Source organism: Cuculus canorus, chromosome 6 (genome assembly GCF_017976375.1).
Source record: "Cuculus canorus isolate bCucCan1 chromosome 6, bCucCan1.pri, whole genome shotgun sequence".
Taxonomy (NCBI): Eukaryota; Metazoa; Chordata; class Aves; order Cuculiformes; family Cuculidae; genus Cuculus; species Cuculus canorus.
In genome coordinates this window covers 6,673,962-6,696,120 of record NC_071406.1, presented here as the reverse complement: position 1 = coordinate 6,696,120, position 22,159 = coordinate 6,673,962, and the positions used below count along the sequence as shown (strand labels likewise).

Genomic DNA, 22,159 nt, shown 5'->3' with positions numbered 1-22,159 from the left:
AGATTACAGCGAGAGCAGTCAGAGCAAATGAAATTGTAATGGAGTTCCTCTTCTGGCTGCAGGAAATAGCTGTTATTTATCCTGTTTCCTAAGATGCTGCATGCATACTATGGTTTATTATATACTTAAAAATCCCTTGGCAAGTCAATAATGAATAAATGAACTTAAAGCTATTACAACACCCTTAGCCTAGGGAGTGTAAGCCAGGATATTTTTCAGTGTGCTCTTTCCTAGGCTTGGCTGAAGCAATTCTGCAGAGCTGCTAACCTGGATAGTTAAATGAACAGTTTTGATTCTTTCTCCTGGCAGGTGTATGAGGCAGTCCCATGCTACAGTGAGTGCAATCAGTATTCTTGGGTAGTAGAACCGTGGTCTCCGTGCAAAATCAACAGCGAACAAAATTCCCTCCACTGTGGAGAAGGAATACAAACAAGGAAAGTCAGGTGCGTGAAGACAAAAGCACAGGTACACCGGGTTAAAAAAAGCTGCTACATACTTGCAGAAAGCTACAATATCTGGCCATCTGACAGTGAGTGCATTGCTGAGTCCAGTATATTTTAAACGAAACAAAACATACGTTTATGTGCAATGGTTTACAGGAAAAGTATCTCAGAGATGCACCCTTTGTTACAATCGGAATGTCTTTCAGGAAGAAGGCGTGATGTTTAAATTAGAATTCTTCAACCTAAATGCCATATATACATAAATGCCATACCCTGAGATGCAAAGCCTCTGTATTCTTATTTGCTAACATTTTTCCCAAGTAATGGCACTGCACGCACTGGTGTGACGTTTGTCATTAGTGAATATTTATTCCCCAGGCACGGGGAAACACTGAGTTATTTACACACGTTGGGCTGTTACTAGCAGGAGCACAGAGGTTTGTTCTTGCTGGTTGTCATTTTCTCTTTGCTCATCTGTCAGCCGATCAAAGTTAAAATCCCTCTCTATGAAGTTTGAAATGTTTATTTTAAGTAGTTATTGAAATCTGCAAGAAACAACAGCATTTCGTACATCTAGCTGGTTTCAGTTGGCATTAGCATGATTAATTAGCATGATTAATTAAACGGATATAAACTGGAGAGGGGCAGATTTAGGCTAGACATAAGGAAGAATTTCTTCACCAGGAGAGTGGTGAGGCACTGGCCCAGGTTGCCCAGGGAAGCTGTGGCTGCCCCATCCCTGGGGTGTTCAAGGCCAGGTTGGATGGGGCTTGGGCAGCCTGATCCAGTGGGATGTCCCTGCCCATGGCAGGGGGGTTGGAACTGGATGGGCTTTAAGGTCCTTTCCAACCCAAACTATTCTGTGATTCTGTGATTCTAGACTTTGACCACCCATGCTGGGTATAGTACTGTGTTACCTATAGTGTCCCGTATGGGGTTGATATCCATCACTTCTGTACTACACTGGTGAACCTCTAATGAAAATGTCTGTTTTCTGTGTAGGTGTGTGAGTACTGCTGAGGACCACGGAGGGGAGACTGTGCCCAGCACACTGTGTAATCAGTCTGAAATCCCAGATGTGATGCAAAAGTGTAGCTTGTACTGTCCCAGTGAGTGTGCAGTGTCTGACTGGGGACAGTGGAGCCAGTGTCCACAGGTAAGCTCTCTGGCTCGCGTCTCTGTGGCAGTGCTCCTCATGTGTTGGTCTTCTCTGTCTGTCAACCATTTAATGAGTTATTTTCTAACAAAGTAACTTATTTTCTAATAAAGTAAATTGTTTTCTGAGACAAGTCAGGCTTAATGGATCCTGCCAGCATGGTTGAATCTGGAAAGTTTTGTACTTCTACAGAGCCTTTGCTACAGCAAATTAATAAAACACATAGCTATTACTGTGACAGTTGGTTCCACTCACCCTTCTACTTGGTCTATGGGAGAGGACCCACAAAAGTACAGTGGGTAAAGGGACCAGTACTGTAGCTGTGTTAAGGGCTGTCTGTGTTAGGAAATGTTTGCAGTGGAGAGCTCTGTGAGTGATGCATGACTGTCCTAACAAGCTGCTGGTGAACCGTGGTGGTGGCACTCCTCTGGGCAGGTCTTAGGCCTGAGGGAATGACAGCTATCCCTTCCCAACAGACACTATCTCTGTCCAGTGTCTTCGTCTCTTGAAAAACTTGAGGAAAGATTTGAGGCAACAGCAACGGAAATGCATGGCAGCAAGATGTCTCTACAATTTGTTGTGTCACAAAATACTCAGAACTTGGTGAATTGTGCAGGGGTTCTAGCCACCAGCAAGTGCTCTGTGTTTTCCTAAGTGTGCAAGGTGGAAAGAAGATGGAAATTCTGTCTTGTGAAAACTCTCTGGCTTCAAAGAATGTGATTTCAAAGACATTGTTTCTCTCTGATCCGTGTTGAAATAGGTGCTAGGTTTAATCTCAGGGGTTTTGCAATAGACTTGCATGATGTATTCAAGTGACAACCATGTATTCGTTGCCCCTATGTTAACAGGACCATTATCAAAATTCTGAGTGGTGATTGGACAGGTATTTATACTACTGCTGACACAGGTAATTTCCTTCCATAATATTTTGTGTAGCATATCAATATACTCGGTAAAAACATGTCAAATAAAATCTTGTGTTTCATTTCCTGCATTCACCTCCTCCTGAGCACTATAGCTTTGATGAAGTATTACACTCTTGCAACCAATACAGATACTTGGATACCTTTCAAGGTCCCACTGTGGTTGGGCTGTTTCTTTGCCATTGGCTTTTTTTTTTGTAAGAGATAGATTGTCTTCATTTTAGCATGCAGTAAACTAATGCAGAGCTCCTCAAGGCTATTGGGTATTTTTCAGATACCTTGGTGGCAGTCATTTGGTCACGAAGGACTGCTCAAAGATTTAAGCACCCAAGTACTCTTCAGAAATCCTGAATGTTTGCCTGAACACCTTTTTTTCCGGCAATGGCGAAGCCTTTGCAGCCCACAGAAGCCAGAAAGGGATGCTCAGAGCTTGTGGGCTGCACTCCATCAGGCGGTGTAGCTCTTGGCAGTTGCAGGGCTGAGTGCCTCAGTCTCCTTCTACATCCTTTTGCCATGATAGATGTTAATTCATAAATGTGAGGGCATCTGCATGCCAGTGCAATTAACTGAACAATATGTTTTCACAAGCTGTTCTGCAACGCTTTGTTGTGAAACTGAGATGACTGTGTGCAGATGGAGCATGTGTTTAAATAGTTCTGTCCAGATATGAGGCAATAAACAGTTTGAAGTTTTATGGACAGATAAAACTCTCCCTTTGAAGAGTTTACAACAGTGCTGTCTCCCTTTTATAGCTACTCAGGCTATTTGTGTTCCTTTGGTTTGGAGAAAGGACCACACAGCACAGTCTCTCCTAGGCTGCACACACCCAACATCTCCAAGGCGAGCGCTGGGCTTGCTGTAAGTGCAGAATGGCTGTACCGTAATGGTGGTGTATCTTCAGTCTGTGTGGGGGTACCAGTGAGATGGGGCAGGGACGGAGGCCAGTGTGGTGGCCAGGACTGAGGCCCCGCCAGCAGCAGGGTGATTAATGCTACCATCCATCTCCTGAGTCAGCACTAGGAAGGTGGTGACTGAGAATAGCCACAAGCTGGTGGACATGGTCACTGGAGTTACAAAGACAATGGAGCCTACAGAGCATCTTGTTTCATCTTTGAGGGAAGAACTTTGTGTGGTCAGTTGAGTAGCTCCACTGGTTGCACGTGAGAGCTTGGGTCTGGACCTTGCACGGAGACCCTACACATAGACATCCAAATATAGGAGTCTATATCTGGAGCTGAATCTCTTGTTAAGTATTTGATCAGACCTGTTGTGTCTCTAGCCACTCGAAGTGTCTTCCCACAGAGCCCCCAAAAATGTACCACTAAGTTTGCATGCATAGAATATCTTGCTCATTAGTACTGTCCATTTAATTGGTTTTGAGGGAATTCTATTCACTAGCTGGTATATTCACACATGGTTTCTGATTCATGCCAGACTGAAAGTAAATGCCTGTCTTCTGAGGATGTATAAAATGCTTTTTTGAACATTCACCAAAAATCCATTTTCTAAGTATGGCTCCTTTCTATTCCTCAAGTAATCCGAAAAAATTGAAGGATCACATCATATTGAAATGAAAAAGCAAACCCATACATCCTTACTACTCTTTTCCAAGCACATTTGCATTTCATATCAAAATAGTTGGCACTCCTGTAGTCATAGCACTCTTGTGAGGCAGCTGCCAAAGAGCTTTCTGGGAAATCTTCCTGTACCTCTGGTCATGTTTGGCTTGCTGAAGATAAAGAGGATTTATGAAACTTGACAAATTCTAGTTTGTTAGAAATGAGCAACCACAATTTCAGCTTCATCTTCGCCTGAGTAGCTATTTGATTTGAGATATTTACCCAAGATTTTGGTCAGGTGAGAATTCTTTTCCAGTCACTTTGGTGTTCTGCTCATATTTTATAGAGTTGATAATAAATATATCCTGATAGTGGAATAACTAACTCTTATCAGCTGAATATAAAAAGGCTTTTTAGATTATCCGGTTTACCTTTTGTCAATATGCCATTGTACTCTGGGTACTTTCTAGGGTATCACTTGGTTTTATATTGTAGCAATACTCTTCCCATGTGAATTTTCCGCTTCCAGGATAATAAATGAACTTGAATCGTGTTGAAATCAATGAGTCATAAAGGTGGCGACTGCTTTGTCAATAGGAAGTATTTCCTTCAATACTTCTTTCTGCTAAAACATTGTGTTTGTTCTACATTTGTTGGCTGCATTTCCCTTTCACTTGCAAATATTTGTGGTTCTGGAGTGATCTTTTCTAATTTCAGATACTCCCGCAATTATTTTATGTGTATTTTCCAACTGAACTACGATTTTTCCATCTTGATTAGAACACTATTTAACACTGCTGCACGAAGCTAGATTTTAATATTTCCTGTAATGACACTTTGCCATGACCCAGAAATGCAGCCGTCTGAAATGTAATACTTAGAGGTTACTTTTGAGGTTTTGTCTCTTTACTGGATTAAAAAAACTCATAATTATTCATTTAAAACTTCCCTATTCTCACATTCTCTGTTGTGAGAAATAAATTCAAAATGGTTTTCCCCCTGATTGAAGGCTATTTTTTTGGCTCATAAAGTTTTCTTCTTTGTCGCTAAGTAACATCTACATAACTACCAAGGCTTTAAAGCCATTTAAAAAAACAGCTTGAAGCTCGCTAGTTAGAAAAAAAAAAATCATGAGCAACTTAGATTGACTTGTATTTTGCTTCAGAAATTTCATATTTGTTCCCGCTACGATAATGTGTTCAGTCAGACACCATCACTTGATTCCTCAAAGACCCAACTAAACAGTCTGGAAACTGAAATCCTATCATCTTTGTTACATATTCAGTGATCGAATAACATGCACTACCTGCGGTGCCTTGACTTTTTATTCATCTGACTTGTAAATATAATTAATTGACTTCAATTGAAATCATCAAAGCATTCTTAAAAAGACTTAATGTGCAAGTTGTGCTACAAGTCCCTGAAATAATTACCTCGAATTTATTTTGTTAGCTTTCTGCTGCCATGTGGATAGCTGTCGCAGCCCCCAAAGCTGAGCAGAGTAGCCTCCTTGTTTGCCTCAGATGTTGGCATTTCTAGCTGCTAATTCGAAGAGGTCTAAAATTAGTTAATTATAGGAGGTTGTACGTCTAGTGAGTGAGAACAGCTGGCTCTGTTTCAGTGAGCATTTTCCTCATGGATCAATAGCGATGTACAACGCTCAGGACTTGTGACAATTGAGTTATTATTCTCTTAAATCCATGTGTGGGGATGTAATATTGCGATAACTGATTGTATTGAAAGTGGCACTAGGCAATACAGCTGACTCTCAGGTTTTGCAGTGACTTTCATCTTAGATACAAGTTGGAGTCATTACGGTCTGGAAATGCCAACTGGGAGAGAAATTGTGGTCTCTTGTAGACTCTGAGTCTCCCTGTGTGCATTACTGAAGTCTTCATCGTGACTAGTGTGTAGTTTTGGCAGAGGACCTGCAGTATGCAGGCTGGGTTGAAAAATGAAGCTTGCACAGAGTTGCATTTCTAGCCCAAGAGATAATTTATTCAGGTCAAGCATAAGAATTACGCTGGTCCACGGCTTTTCTGGAAGAATGTACACTGCTTCTTATGCATATAGTGGCTTGATTTTTTTTGTATGTCTTTATCAAAAAGTTGGTAACTGCTTTATTTTTTAGATTCTTTATTTTATTTGTGTTCATCTTTATTAATAATCATTTTTAAAGCATGATGGTTATATATGGAAGCGGATGAGGTTTCAGAATCTAGATGCATCTTGAAAAGAAAATTTATGCAAACGCATTTTCATTTCAAAAGACTGCTCATGCTATTGTAAATGGCTTGTTAAATTGTTACAAAACAATATAATGGTTCATTGCACTGTTAAAAATAGTCAACCCTATTGCTGCCAACACATTTACCTTCGTCTGAGGTTGTATGTTTCCTTGTGAATAGCCAGTTAAATATAATGTGGACAGCTATTTATAGCATGGTATGCATTATACAAGCTTTTTGATAAATTAAACAGCTTAAAGGGCTCTATAATGGGTACAACCTTTGTGCAGTACAATTATGATGCATGTGAAAGCTTAGATCAATGAATAGCTTTTAAAATCCATCACAAAGAAGGTCTAATAGTGTTATATTAATGTGTGATATGTTAACAGCTCTTACTCTGGAACTTAGAATTTGTAACCTCACAATTTTACTTGATTTAATGTTCTTCTTTTCCAGAACAAACTTTCTGTGCTTTGTATGTTCTGTTATTGTCTGGAGCAAAGACTAGGTACATCCTTTGTGTATGTTTATGTCCTTTGCTTTTTTTCTTAGCTTAAAATAGTGACAAGTGGTCATTGTGAAAAATGTGATTGGCTCAAAGTTAATAGTGCCCAGAATTCCTCCATAGAATCAAGATGATGACTTTTATAATTTCTAAACGGTCCTTTGGGAAATACTCTGACTCATTCCTCCCTTAACATTTTAGGTACCTCTCATTGCTTCAGAATATTTTGTTTCTGTAGTGCTGCGTATAATATGGTTTGTAGATCTCTGGGTCTAACTTAGCTTTTCCACGCTTCATAGAAAAGAATAATGGAAACAGAGAGATTTAATACAACAAAATAGGTTGGTACAGTATAGTTATACGTACAAAGTTACTTACTGTCTCTTTGTATGCCATCCTACTGCTGTAGGCTACTAATATGTGACTTGAGTTAGGTCCCCATTATTATTTCCATCCAGAAATTAAGTCCATTCCTATCACCAATACCAAAGAAAGCACATGCCTAAATTACACATTGCGTTGCTTACAGTCGTCAAGAGGGAATCTGGACTAAATCCAACAAAAAAATGTAGCCTGTAAAACTTAACTGCCAGACTGAGTTGGCGTCTAACCTTGAAGGTACATAGAATTCTCCAGGCCTCTGACTTTCTACCTCCATGCATCACAGCTACCTCTGCCTCTTAGGACTTGCTTTTGCTCTTATAATTATGGCCAGTTGGCACCCATAATCATCATTCTTCTTCAATCCATAAATCTTTATTTCTAGCCTGGGTGGTGTCAGAAGTAGGTTTCAGTTCTCTAGAATAGAGGCAGAAATTAGACAAAGTTTTTCCACTTGGTAAGCAGGCACTAAACTCTGATGATTCCAAGGCTGCGGCAAGAACTGCTTCTCTTTCCTGGTAGTGCAAGCCCTCTGGCAGAGCAGAGCCTGTTTTCTGGAAAGATAGGTGAGGGTGCTGAGGCTCCAGAGCTGCTCTTACTGCAGTTCGCTGGAGGTGTCCCTGGAACTCAGACACGAGCAAGAGGCTGAATTTTACCCCACGTTCCTTTTCTCTTTCCTCTGCATGAGGTCTGTGCGAAAGCTGCTTGATCTGGATCCTGACACGAGTCAGCGAGTTCTGTGAACGTGGAGAGCTTCAGCACCCGTACGGGGTTCTGTGTTGCGCTCAGTTCAGCCATCACTTGGCTTTGACGCTGCCTAAATCTATCTTAATAAATCATTGCAATCTAAATCTAGCACCTTGGCTTTCAGTTTCTGTGTGAGGAGGTTTCCTTTTGTGCCAAATTCTACCCTATTATTACATATCAGATTCTCCAATTAATTACGGGATTTGTAACCCCAGGCATAAAAATAAGTAGCACGACCATAAAGAGATGATCTCAAAAATGCAAATCAAAATTAAACTTCCACTACTGAATTCTTCTATTGTATGTACCAGCCTTTCTCTTAACAGTGTTGTTGGCTGCACCTTTTCCTCTTTCCTTGTGCTTCCATTGTAGGGGAAGTTTTGTCTAATGCTGGGCACAAAGCAGTTGTAATTAGCTTACAGGAGGTAATGGCTGACTTAATGTAAGAATAATTAACAAATGCTTTATCTATGATCAGTGAAAGTATGAGTTATTAATAGAACAGTAGGAAGTAAAATAATGTCTTTGGAAGTATAGCATCCGCTTACTGGGAAGAGAGGAGTTGTAGATGAAGAAACTCAGTAAAGGTCTGCAGAATCACAGTGAGTTTTATTTATTTAACCCCTCCAAATTGTAAATTCATATATGCTTGTGATAAGAGACTTGGATTCCTAGCAGGGTAGAGCAGATAGATGCAGTTTTGATCAATGTATCTGAATGCAATCTTCACTATTTCATATAGGAGATTATTTGAAAAGTCAAGTTGTTTTTATAATTTTCTTCATTTGTGAGAATATTCAGAATCAACCCCTTCCATAAGTTGGTCCAAATCTTAATGGATTCTGTGATAATTTCTTACTTTAATTACTCAAATAATAATTCTTTCTTTTGCTGCCTTTTCTATAGTACTACTGACTGGTATTTCTGCCCTCCCTCCTAAAAATGTAATTTGCCATTGATGGTGATTGGTTTTTCTCACAGTATTTTTTAAGATCCAGATTAAGGACTGGATATATACCATTGGTAGTGATGGCAGTGGTGTCAACAGTGATATAGTATTTTCCTCCCACTATGCAGCTTCCCAACTTCTCTTTGTTATCGCTCATTAATACTCTCAGCATCTCCCCACTGGAAACCATCTCTCTCTTTAACTTTCGCCATTTGCATACCCTAATGATTTTGATTTGGCTGAGCCATTCCTCAACATTTGCCATGTGGTAGATATTTATTTTTTCCACCCTGGGATTTTGGAGGGGTCCTGAAGGAGTTGTGCACCCTTGAGATTCCAGGGTAGCTGGATACAGTCTTTCTCCTTTGAAAATCCCAACTTTCATCTTTTTCTTTGCAAGTAATTCCCTCCTGCCGCTTATTCAGTTCCATATGTATTTGGCTCAATTTTTTACATAGTTAACTTGAAAGAGTAAGGCCAGAAAATCAATTATAAAACTAAAATTGACTTCTCAATTGACGTAAAGAGAAATTCAACAAATAATATTACAGGATATTAGTTACAGTTTGCCGACTTTGAATTTTTGCATGTTTCCTGTGTACTCAGCTTGATTAAATGAACGCTTTTCCTACAGAGATTCTTTATTATTCAAAACTGGTAAAAGTGCAGAGCTGACCGCATCAGCTCTGGCTTCTAAACAACACGGCTCATCAGCACAGTGAGAACGCCGGCTTCAGACCTGCAGTAAAACAGTCATTTCTTTGAATCCTGGCAAACATCAGATAGATTTTGACCTGTTTGACTGGTCTGCTACCCACCAGGAGGACACCGGAGAGGGAAAATAGTCCTGGTAGCCAATGTGCGCAGCACTGAGCCGCGTGTATGCCCTGTAATCGAGCACAGCAGGGGTGCGTGCTAGATGGAGGGGGGGATGGTATTTTAGTAAAAGAAGTTACTTATCTGCAAATTATGCATATTTTCTGGCTGCAACTCCTTATTTTGAAGGGAGGTATTTCCAGGATGGTACAAACTTAACTTCTTTCACAGCTTTCATTGATTTTTTTTTTCCCCTTTGGTAACATAATACAGAGAAACATTAATTAGGAGCAGCTACTGCGGTACCTTCTTTGATTTCTTTTTATTTGTTTTGTTTTATTGGCACATCGTTTAAGTTATTAGTGTTAGTTGTGAGGATGAACAATCAGATTAGTTGTGGGAAAGGCAGAAAAGTATTGGTAAACACTTAGCATAGGTTTAATTTTCAGATAATTAAGAATGATTGGATATTTTAGATGACCATGGATATTCAAATAAGATTACCATTTAAAATGATTTGACAGGGTGTGTGTCAGCAATAAGAACATAATAGAATTTCCTTTGTGTAGTGTAAGCGTAAGGAAAATAGGCCCTGATAAAGTATTTTAAGAACAGACCAGATTTTTTTCTATTTGTTCTGTTTAGTTATGGTGTCCTCTGTGCAACTAATCTAGTCTCCAGCAGTCTGAGATCTGCTGCAGTGCCATGACATTTCTTTTTAATATTCACAATACAGGAATTATCCGTACTTTCACCTGTGCAGGGTTCAGTGTTTGCAGACAATGTGCTGCATGATAATAAGCTTGTGTTTTTTTGTAATTAAAATACTCTATAGAAAAACAATGTTTTAAGTTCCCAAGCGTTTATGAAAATGTATTTCTGCGTTCATTGTTGTTTTGTTTCCTTTGCTGTTCCTGAGCAATATTTGATCCTAATGAGTGATTGTTGGGAATTAAATAGGTCATCTTGTTTAGTAAATGGCTCTGAATTCTTCTAATAGAGATTTATTTCCATTAGGATTGCTGGGGCCACTTCCATTTACCCATTCTCACTGTACATAATTGTGGAAAAACTCTGCTTATTTTCAGTGGGTCACAGCCCCTGCTCTTGGGGCTGCTTTTTTGTCCCAGCTTTGCAGCTGAAATTACTACTACATATTCCCATAATCACCCTGGTTTCAGAATAGGCTTATTTAGACTTTTTTTTGTGACTTCACTTAGTGAGATAGAGGAGCAGTCCTTAGTGCTCTTCACCACCCATATGCCTTGACTGGTGTCACAGGCATTTAATCTTTTGCTCTGTGACTCCTTCCTCCTGGAATAGTTCCCCTTAGCGTGAGACATGGATACGGCAGCGGGGCTGGGGGCACCGGCAGCAGCGCTGCATTCCCCATGGCTCAGCCACTGCTTGCACTATAGCCCCAAAGTAAGTGAACCAAGGGAAAAGCTTAATAAATGCTCAGGTGGAGCTGGGTGACATCTCTGTGTGACATCCAAAGAGAAGAGCTCTCTTGCACAGGAGACTGCAGGAGGGGATTTTTAGAGATGAACAGATGCTTTCCTTCACTTAAAAGGGATGTTTCTTGCAAGGCTGAAAGCCACAATTGTTAAGTTTGCAGCAAAATGGAAAGGAAAACAGCCCCATGCCACAATGCTGAGAGAGTGAGGATAGAGGGCTGCTAAAAAAACCCCCAGTTTTCATGCCTGAGATGTACAAATACAAATAAAAACTGGCCTCAGTTGGTTCATGGTCACATGAAAATGTAAACAAGGAAATCCTGTTTTATAGGCTGTTGGACATCAGTATTTGCATCACATGCTTTGAGAAGTCACACCGTCTTGTTGTCAGCATCATAACTGATAGGCAATTACAAATGCCCATCCTAGAAATGAAAGCTTTGCTGAAACATCAATTACTACTTAAAAATGCATTAGTTATCCCAGGAATCCTGTCTCATTATCCAGCACTATCGCATTTTATTAGAAGTTGTGGAAAGTACAGAGTGGCATGGTTTCTGTCCTGACCAAAGGATCCTTACAAAAAATTATGGAACTAAGTAGTATAGGAGTGTCTAAAATAGCCAAAGCAGAGTGGATGAAAGATGGCTTATAGTAATATTGGATTTCTTACATTTGAACCACATTTCTGTTCATTCATATGCTTTAAGTATCTTTAAAACAGAAGCATGGTGATTATATTGTAGCTCTGTATGGCCATGGATGTGCATGTAACAACCTCAGTTGTCTGTATGATTTACTGCGATCTCTTGTACTGTGTATCACTTTTGTATATAGGTATGTGATCCGAATATTATGCAAACCCGAACTCGACAAGTGCTGAGGTCTTCTGTCAATACAAAGCCCTGCCCTGAAGTTTCACAAATGAAGCCATGTATTCTTAACCAAAATTGCTTCCAATATCAGTATAATCTAACAGGTACGTAGAGCTTTCCAATATACTCTTAGCAGGAAGTGATTCCAGTTACAAAATATATTAAATTGAAGATCTGCTTTTCCAAATATTTTTCCGTAAAGGATTCACCACCTTAAAGGCTTTCTCCGGTTGTGTTTTTAGTTATATTTGCTTTGGGAGTTGGTTAAAGCCTCGACATTAGAAGAGTTAGGTGTAGGCATCACAAATTTCAATAAAGTTACTGTGTACTGCATTCAGTTCTGGAGTCCTCAGCACAGGAAGGACATCAATCTGTTTGAGTGGGTCCAGAAGGGTCCTCAAGGGTGATCAGAGGAAAGAGCACCTCCCAGTCGAGGACAGGCTGAGACAGCGTAGAGAAGAGAAGGCTCTGGGGAGATCTTATAGCAGCCTTCCAGTACTTAGAGGGGGCTTCTAGGAAAGCTGGGGAGGGGCTCTTTGTCAGGGAGTGCAGGGATAGGGTGACAGGTAATGGTTTTAAGCTGAAAGAGGGGAGATTTAGATTAGATATTAGGAGGAAATTTTTCCCTGTGATGGTGGTGAGGCATTGGCATAGGTTGCCCAGAGAAGTGGTGGTTGCCCCTCCCTGGAGGTGTTCAAAGTCAGGCTGGATGGGGCTCTGAGCAGCGGGATCCAGTGGAAAGTGTCCCTGCCCACGGCAGGGGGTTGGAACTGGATGATCCTTAAGGTGCTTTCCAGCCCAAACCATTCTATGGTTCTAAAACTGCCTTCGATTATGCAGCTTAGTGGACAAATGCATAATTTTTGTATTTAAGTAGTCATTGCAGGTATACTGGAAATAAAACAGTATCTTCTTTTTGGTGGGTTATCAACAGAAACAATTACACAATTCCGGTTAAAAGAGTATCATCTGTGTGAATCTGGTGTATTTAATAATACCCAGCAAAATTCTGGTCTGAAGACAATATGGGTTATGTGGGTGGGCATAGGATAGTCAGAACAAAAATGTGTTATTCAGAATCTCAGAAGCAAATAGATCTGTGGCAAACAAGCTAAAAACAAAAAAAAAAAAAACAAAAAAAAAAAAAGGAAAAATTCCTTTTGTTTTGACCAGTTTGGATAAATAAGAAGGGCAGAAAGAGGATAGAAGATCTAAGAGGAATTTGAGGGTTGGTGAGAAGGGAGAACAAAGCAGGAGAGAATGTTACATCTGAATATAAACTCAGCTTGTTTGAAACAGAAGTGCTAAAAAAACACAGGAAGCAGGACGATGCCATTTTTATCATCACATTTCAGAAATGCAGAACACTTATGTGTTCATGTTTATCGGAGGTGGAAGACACAAAGTAATAGGTTTTATTCTCATATGCTTCCTATTTGTTGATGTCATATGGAAATTTTTGTTGTTTGTGTTATGGTTTTAGTATTTTAAGGCTTATTTTAGTTTAGTTGCATTCTGACCATCATATTTTTAGAAAAGTAATGAGATGAATTTTCTTCTACTAGAAATACTATTTTTATTTCACGAGTACCAGAGCATAGTTTTAAATAATGTGAAGTTTTGCATTAAAACAAGAAATAGGTTAAACCAGAGTTACCCTTCAGAAACTTTCCCAGCTACTTTATCAAAGTGAAATTTTACTTCAGACAATGCAGTCTTGTAAATACACCAGCTGGGTTGAACTGATACACTTTATCAGTATTTAACAGTTTTCTGTGCACTCTGAGGTACCGGTTTTGTTAAGGAGATATCTGCGTGCAAAGTAAGGAGTTTGTCCTCTGAGACTTTCTCAGTTTTAAGAGCAACTTTCTTTTGTGTGAGTTGTTATTGGGTTGGAATGCCGTGATATGAGGAAGCGCTACGTTAGGGGAAGATAACCCATGTCTTGAGTAAAAAGGTGTGAAAACAGAATGCCGGCTGTGACCTACCGCACTGCATCCTTTGCTTTGTGTCTGCAGGGTGGAGCGGGTGCCAGCTGGGAGCCAATGCCACCTGTGGGCACGGAGAACGGCGGCGCCTCCTGAGCTGCCAGCGGAGTGATGGGGCCACGGTCAGCATGAAGCTCTGCCAACAGGTGAGGATGGCACACATGGCTGCACGGGGCAGGGAAATGCCTGGAAGTTCACTTTGTTTCCAGAAAACCGATGCCTTCTGACCCACACCAAGACATTATCCATCAATGATGCAAAATTTGGGGTCACTGCTGGGAGAGCAGCAATTGGGTGCTTTGAGGAACAAAAGCATCCCTCGGGTGTTAGTTGGTGGTATCACTCCTTGTTTCAAAAGCATGGGGCACGACTGCCAACCCTGCACCATCCCAGTGGCTCCAACAAAGCTGGTCAGCACAGAGATTGCGCCCTACTAGAAGTTTGGGATTGTCCTCTCAGTTCAAGACCCATACTGTGAGTGACTGTAAGATGTGAAATGCTTCAAAACTGAAACCATTTTCTCCCATTGTACCCTTGGGAAAACTCTGTGTAATCAACAACATCGGCATCCAACTAGAGTTGCTGCTAATTCTCGGTTTCCTGACTTGGTGCACAGCTGGGGCAGGAGGTGGCCGAGGGAGGACTGGGAAGGCTGAGGCTTGTGTTTCCTTGTCGTCTTGCAGCTTCGCTTGGAGAAGCCCGTGCAGACAAGCAGCCCGTGTGTGGTGGGGTGTGCGGTGGACTGCCGGCTCTCAGCATGGTCAGCCTGGTCACAGTGCTCCCATACCTGTGGTGCTGCCGGTGAGTCCCTACCTGCCATCCTGCCCCTTTTCCCCCCAACAGCAGCAATGACAAGACCACCAGTCCCAAAAGGGCTTATGCAGCCCCTGAGCAGGGGGCACAAGAATCACCCTGTACCACACCAAACCCTTTGGAGGTGACTTTTGGACAGTTTTGAGGTCCTGAGGTGTTGGGTTTTTTGAACAAAGCAGGCTACATTCAAAGTACTCAGAAGTGAAAAATGCAATTTAGGAAACAAAGTGGACAGATGCCTGAAGGTTTATTTTATTAATTCATTCAAACTCTCAGAATTTAGTCATAAGAAACATTCAGAGACAGGAGGAATGTGTAGAGCTAGCAAAGAGTTGGGGAGCGTTGCAGAATTCTTAAGAAATGGATAAATACAAATCTCCTGGTGAAGTTACTTTTATCAAAGTAATTACATCCCATTGAAGAAAAAACTTTTAAGAGTATTTTTCATCATCTAGTGTATGCGTCTGTCTCCGTCTTGTATCCACAGGTCCCTTAGTGCCTGTATGACTCCAGTAACTTCAGTGAGGTTTTCTATAGCCGGTAATGCTCACGAGCGTACAAAAAGTGAAATAGTTGGGACCTTTTTTCTAACTTTATATCATTTTAAAAAAGCTTTAGGTATCGACATAAGGAAATGTGTTGAAGCTTTTATTCAAAATAAGCTCATGACATTATTTCCCAGGCTTCTGATGTGCATTAGATGTACAGCTAATGGTCTTTAAGATTCGAGACCCATAATGTGCATTTGAATCAAATTCACTTAAGGTCAAAAAGAGAAAGCTCTTAACTTCCAGTGATTCCTTCAGATGGATTTTGGAGATCAAAGCATGTTCCAGAAAAAGCTTAATATTTGAATTAGTGGTGTTCTTTCTTTGCTGAGCTTTTAGCCCTTTTGTAAAGTAGTGTGTTCTTAACAGAAATGAATAATTCATAGACAGTGCTCTAACAACAACACACTAGGAATGCTATTAATTCCAAATTTTATTTTTTTCTTCAAAATCCATTTTGAAGCGTTAATGCTCAAGTTGCTGAATGGACTTAAATTATTTTTTTGAGTGTTCAGTCACTTACCAGAATTAACAACGCTATGTGTGCAAAAGCAAGTCGTAACTTCTTTACGATCTTTAGCGTGTTAAAGGAGCAGCTCATCCTACATAATGCCTGAAGGCTTTTATGTCCTGAGCTCTTACACTGCATGGTCTGCAAAGGGATGGACTCAAGTAAAGGTATGTGTCCTATTCTGCTCCTGATCCTGAAATGCTTATGTAAATCCTAAGATTTGGCTAAAGAGCTGGTGGTTCTCAATACGTGTAAGATGCAACCAGTGACTTCATGTCCTAAATAAGAGTTTGGCTTCTGTAGAGGAAAACTGGGAACATCCGTGCTGTGCCAAAGCAGACCTCAGCTCTTCGTGGGGGCATCCTGGCTGTAGGTGCCAAACCTCATTAAGACTACTTGTACCCACCCAGTCAAGCCCAAGCTCAGTTCAGTCTATGGGTCATCTTCTGGTCCTCAAAGAGCTTAACTCCTTTAGAGTGTTAGCTAAAGAGCTGGTTTGTACAGTTCAGGACAGAGATGTGTACAATTTAAAAGCTGGAGACACTGTTTTGTGAACTCGTGGCAGCTGAGCAGCTGGGAAAGTCTTAAAAGTTATATCATAAAGAAGCCAAGTTTTGCTCAGTCCTTCTCTATCATCTGAATAGCTTTGCAGGGACCCAAGAATCTTCCGAATCACATCTCAAACCAGGAGCATCAGTGAAACAGAAGTACTTTGCATCCAAGTTATTCCGAGTGCGTGGTTTCTTTTACTGCAGCCCCAGTCCTAACCTGAGTTTTGCTGCAGCAGCCAAGTGTGGAGCTACACTGACATAAAACATCCATGATGGAGGTCCTGCGGACGTGGCTTTTGTGTAGTTCAGGTTCTTCACTGAGTTTCAGTGGGTTATAACTACTACCTGATGATGGTGTTAACAGAGAAGACACTAATTATGTACTCATCTACTGGTGGTACTTCACAGATGAATGCAGTGAAGGTTTCCTACCCGAGGGCTCATTGACTGCAATACATTTGAAATCATCATGAGTTTCTCACAGGCATTTGTGAGAATAGGGTGCAGCCTCAAATTAGGCAGGGAAAACCAGAGGATGACAATAAATGAACAGAGGGAATTGGCTGTAGTAAACCCTCATTCAGCTTCCCTTTGCCAAATAAGTAATTGCCCACTATTTGAGAAACCTAAAATATAGAACTTAGTTGCAGGGTTCTTGGGAATAATTCACAGCAAATCAGTAGTACACAGTGTTACTGGCTTTGCTCACAATAATATTCCTCTTTTCTGGCTTTTCTTGGAGAGTGTCTGAAGGACCTGCTGAAAAACCATAAACAACTTCAAAGAGAAACATAATTTAAATATAATTCAGGTCCAGATTTAGTGTTGCTGGATTTAAATTTTCATGTGTTTTTTAACTCAAGCATTGTTGCTAGCATTTTTATTCTGTCTGTCTCTTCCAGTAACAGTTTGCTGTGATGTATTTTAATGGACAGTGCCTTTCTCTCTCTCAGGTTTTATGGAACAATGCATTTAAACATGAAGTGGTGTTGCTGTGTATGTGGCACTGACAGCTAATATGGTTCTGGTACACAGCAGCCAAAGGCGGATATATTGATTTTTATAAATGACGATGAGTAAAGTAGATCTCTCTTCCCTGCCTCCGCTGAGCCTACGGAGATGTGTAACTGATATTTGCCGGTTGCAGCTGCAATTCTGGGCAGCATCTGTTCAGAATGCTGGCTGGGGCTTTAGGCTGACTTTAGGTTATATATTGGGGTTCCTCATATCAGTTGCTGTACTGCTATGAAAAGATGTATAGTACCGTGTTAATGGATGATGCTCCTACGGCCTGAATCAAAGTTACTGGAAAGATGTTTGGTATGGATAAACCCCAGCAAATTGTATTTCATTTGTTAAAGCAAATGAACACACAAGGAAGCCGAGTTTTTCTACATAAGTGTTTTCCAGTCTTGTATAATTTCTCTCAAGCCATCTAACAGTAGTGCTAAATAGTGTAAGAACACCTAAACCTGTGCTTTGCTACTTATAAAGCTGACAATTCATCAGATAAATTGTGGGACTTATCTGGGTTACGCAGGGCTGAGGACACTGCCATGCCTTCTTCAGTCCTCCGAGCCCAGAAGAAACCATAACTTAGACGTGCACCCGAACACCAAACTGACCCATGGAACAGAAATGAGGGAGATGAGAATGTTTACGACTGAAACATTTGGTGGTTGCATTTTTCACGGGTTCATCACCAATTTGGGAAAACATTTTTGGTTTTGCCTTCTGAAGAAGAAACTTCTGTGATTTTTTTTTCTTGCTTGCTAGTCAAACTCGTTAAACTCTTGGTTTGATGATCCTGGGAGACGCTGTTGGAAGAGGGGCCACTAAAATCTCTCCTAGAGCTGTGGATGCCCCAGTGCCCAGTAGTGGGACTGGCGGTGAGAAGTAGATGCAAAGCCCCATTTATCACCAATCCCCTTTACTTTTCACTTAACCTAACCTGACCTTCAGGGCTGTATTTAAGTAACTTGATTCCTGCTCTGGTCTTACCTTTTCTTGATAGGGTTGTGTTTTATCTGCTCTGCTCACACTCATCAAACAGATAGCAATGTGTCAGTAATTTTGACTGGGTTGAACTCTAGCAGGAATTTTAATCATCTTGGTTTCAGCTGTGATGCATCACTTTGTGGGGATCAAGTGCAAGGAGTGGCAAGATTTTCTGAGGATAAAAAATCCTATTCTTCTGATTTGAAAATATGATCCTATGTTTTTGAGATGAAATTTTAGCCACTGATGCGAAATAAGATTTTAAGTGACCAACCTTTTTTCCTCTGTTCAAAGTTAATGACAGATTTGAGGATATAAAGAAATACTTCTTTTTTCTTTTTTTTCAATTTTCAGCATACTTTCTGTCTTAAGTTTTGTATCATTTAACGCTATAGAGCAGAGGAAGCAGACATGTGGCAAATTCATGTGGAAATTAAAGAAAATTTCATTAGGAAGCTAAAGAAACAACTAGGATTGCTTTGATTCTTCTGGAGTTTGTATTGGTAGAAAAACAATTTCAGATGCAGTGAGGTTCTGTCCTCCATAGGCAGCAAAAGATAAGGTATTTAAGAAGTAAAGATGGGGAGTTCCTCTGCTACTTGAGTAGTAACTGGGCACCTAGATAATGTTTATGGAGTGAGGAAAAAAACCAGAGCTTTAAGAAACTCGGTGCAGTGATTGTGCAAAGACAGATTTCAATAAAATTTCTGTCTTCAATGATTTGTTTACAGTATAAAAAGAAAGTGATAGACTAAATGAGACAAGCGCCAGCTGACTGTGGTGAATGTAGTGAGTTTAAATGGTTTGGATTACAAACCGTAAGAAACTAAAATGTAAATAAATTCAGAATGGTTGTTAATTCATCTTAGAAGGAAAATGATGTTTTCTACTCAGTGGTCTTCCCACTTACATTTTGCTAGAAAGATGTTAAACAGAGGAAAGGAAATTATTTCTTTAATTAAAAATTAAAATTGATGAATGCTTCAAGCTTTCATGCCCCTACTAATGAATTCAGACCTTTTAAGCTTAGGAGATCCCCTGTTTTGGGAGCTCATGCCTGGGTGGGTCACAGAGTTCCCAGGTTCAGGCGAGACGCCTGCTGCAGGGCATCCCAAAATACATAGACATGAACTTCACACAGTTTCCCACAGAGCCTTCTCCTTCGCTTACCTGTCCTCAACGGTCAAAATTAAGAAGACTCTGGCAAATTTAGTCCATTGATGGAGAGGAAGAAACAGCTAATTCTGGCCGGTTGGGCAGGGGAGGGCTGCTGTGGGGTTTGCCGGCGGCAGGCTGGGGAGTTTCTCTTGCCTTGCTTTCACTCCTGGTGAACTGCAGGAGGTTCTTGCCTTTCCTTTCCTCTCAGCTGGTAGGATTTTTTCCCGTCTCCTAATGTATCTGATTCTGTGATGGCTGAATGCACAGTTGTGTGGATAAGAGCTTTTATCATCACTTCTCTTACAAACTCCCCAGGTTCAGGGGATTAGAATTGGAAAAGGGAGAAGTCTTAAAATTGGTTTAAATGGGTTTGAAAATGGAATTCAATGGGTCAGAGCAAGGGGATAGCATTGTATAGGTAAGAGAGCTTGTTAAGATATATGTCAGTAGCTTTTTCAGGTGTGTCTGCATTTAATTTTTATTTGCTAAAATGTTTTTGGAAGCCCTGCTCTGTAGACAGTCACAATGGCAGTTATTAAAGATGTACCTTAAACCTGGCTGTCCATTAAAAAGTACGTGTATAAATAGCTGGAAGAAAGTTCTGGCTGAATACTACAGCCTCCCCACTTCACTGGGGCGTTCGCTGCCCACCACCCTGACTCCCCTCTACTCATGATTGCAGCCAAATGACTGCGATACAAATGGCAGAGCTCCACTGCAACACGTTATCTCAGTTATTGCAATTAGCAATTTGTGTTTGCATCTGTCTTGTTGTGTGTGCGCGCCCTGATGACTCAGACCTTTTGTTTTCTTAACCGCCTCTTGAATCCATTCCTTTTGAAACTCAAGGCACAAATTTCATCCATGGCACAATAATCTGCATCCCATTGCACCATTTTTTTTCCCCCTACTTTTCTTTCTAATTGGAGCTAGGATTCCAATTTTTCGTGAAAACATTCCTGGGTGTAAATGGAGAGCAAAGAAGTCAGAAATGGAAATGCTGCTAACTTTAATGAATATATTCAGGTTTATTATTTCAAAAGTAGTAACATAATTGCTTTTTCCATTCAGTGGCTGAAGAATTTTTCACCAATAATAAATAGGATTTTAATGGAAATGGCAGAAGTGGTTATGGATGGTAATAGTCACTAGAGTGTTTGCAGTTTTCAAATTAGATGCACATAATTGGTCATAAAAAGAAAATTTCATTTGTTAAAAATCTCTAGAAACATATTGCATGTGTAACATTAGAAATAATGCTGCCACAGGAATTATTTTCTTGTCATATTTAATAGTCAGGAATTATTCAAGTATTTAAATGCGTTGTGTAAACAAATAATGTATTTGGAAAACATACAAAAGTGTGTTTAGAAGCTGTGTTTGAAAATATAGTGCCTACATCACTTAAGACTTAGCAATTACATCCATATTATCTAAATTGTCTTCTCAATTAATTGCTTTTTTAATAGATTTTAGTGGTGGAAAATGAACTAGGAATACTGATAAATCACAAAATCTGCCTTTCTTTCTTTCTTTCTTTCTTTCTTTCTTTCTTTCTTTCTTTCTTTCTTCCTTCCTTCCTTCCTTCCTTCCTTCCTTCCTTCCTTTCTTCCTTCCTTCCTTCCTTTCTTCCTTCCTTCCTTCCTTCCTTCCTTCCTTCCTTCCTCTTTCTTTCTTTCTTTCTTTCTTTCTCTCTCTCTTTCTTTCTTTCTTTCTTTCTTTCTCTCTTTCTTTTTCTTTCTTTCTTTCTTTCTTTCTTTCTTTCTTTCTTTCTTTCTTTCCTTCCTTCCTTCCTTCCTTCCTTCCTTCCTTCCTTCCTTCCTTCGTTCCTTCCTTCCTCTTTCTTTCTTTCTTTCTTTCTTTCTTTCTTTCTTTCTTTCTTTCTCTCTTTCTTTCTTTCTTTCTTTCCTTCCTTCCTTTCTTCCTTCCTTCCTTCCTTCCTTCCTTCCTTCCTTCCTTCCTTCCTTCCTTCCTTCCTTCCTTCCTTCCTTCCTTCCTTCCTTCCTTCCTTCCTCTTTCTTTCTTTCTTTCTTTCTTTCTCTCTCTCTTTCTTTCTTTCTTTCTTTCTTTCTCTCTTTCTTTCTTTCTCTCCTTCCTTCCTTCCTTCCTTCCTTCCTTCCTTCCTTCCTTCCTTCCTTCCTTCCTTCCTTCCTTCCTTCCTTCCTTCTTTCTTTCTTTCTTTCTTTCTTTCTTCCTTCCTTCTTTCCTTCCTCTTTCTTTTTCTTTCTTTCTTTCTTTCTTTCTTTCTTTCTTTCTTTCTTTCTTTCTTTCTTTCTTTCCTTCCTTCCTTCCTTCCTTCCTTCCTTCCTTCCTTCCTTCCTTCTTTCTTTCTTTCTTTCTTTCTTCCTTCCTTCTTTCCTTCCTCTTTCTTTTTCTTTCTTTCTTTCTTTCTTCCTTCCTTTCTTCCTTCCTTCCTTCCTTCCTTCCTTCCTTCCTTTCTTCCTTCCTTCCTTCCTTCCTTCCTTCCTTCCTCTTTCTTTCTTTCTTTCTTTCTTTCTTTCTTTCTTTCTTTCTTTCTTTCTTTCTTTCTTTCTTTCTTTCCTTCCTTCC

General features: G+C 40.2%; 1 protein-coding gene across 6 annotated transcripts in view; it reads left to right on the top strand.

Annotated features, from left to right (window-relative positions):
- THSD7B (thrombospondin type 1 domain containing 7B) overlaps positions 1-22,159 on the top strand; it is a 395,032-nt gene that overhangs the window by 356,602 nt on the left and 16,271 nt on the right. For all 6 annotated transcript variants that reach the window (XM_054070664.1, XM_054070665.1, XM_054070666.1 and 3 more), the window contains 5 exons: positions 310-443; positions 1,446-1,599; positions 12,005-12,146; positions 14,061-14,176; positions 14,714-14,831. In XM_054070664.1, the coding sequence (XP_053926639.1) occupies positions 310-443; positions 1,446-1,599; positions 12,005-12,146; positions 14,061-14,176; positions 14,714-14,831 (664 nt within the window). The remainder of the gene's footprint in view (positions 1-309; positions 444-1,445; positions 1,600-12,004; positions 12,147-14,060; positions 14,177-14,713; positions 14,832-22,159) is intronic.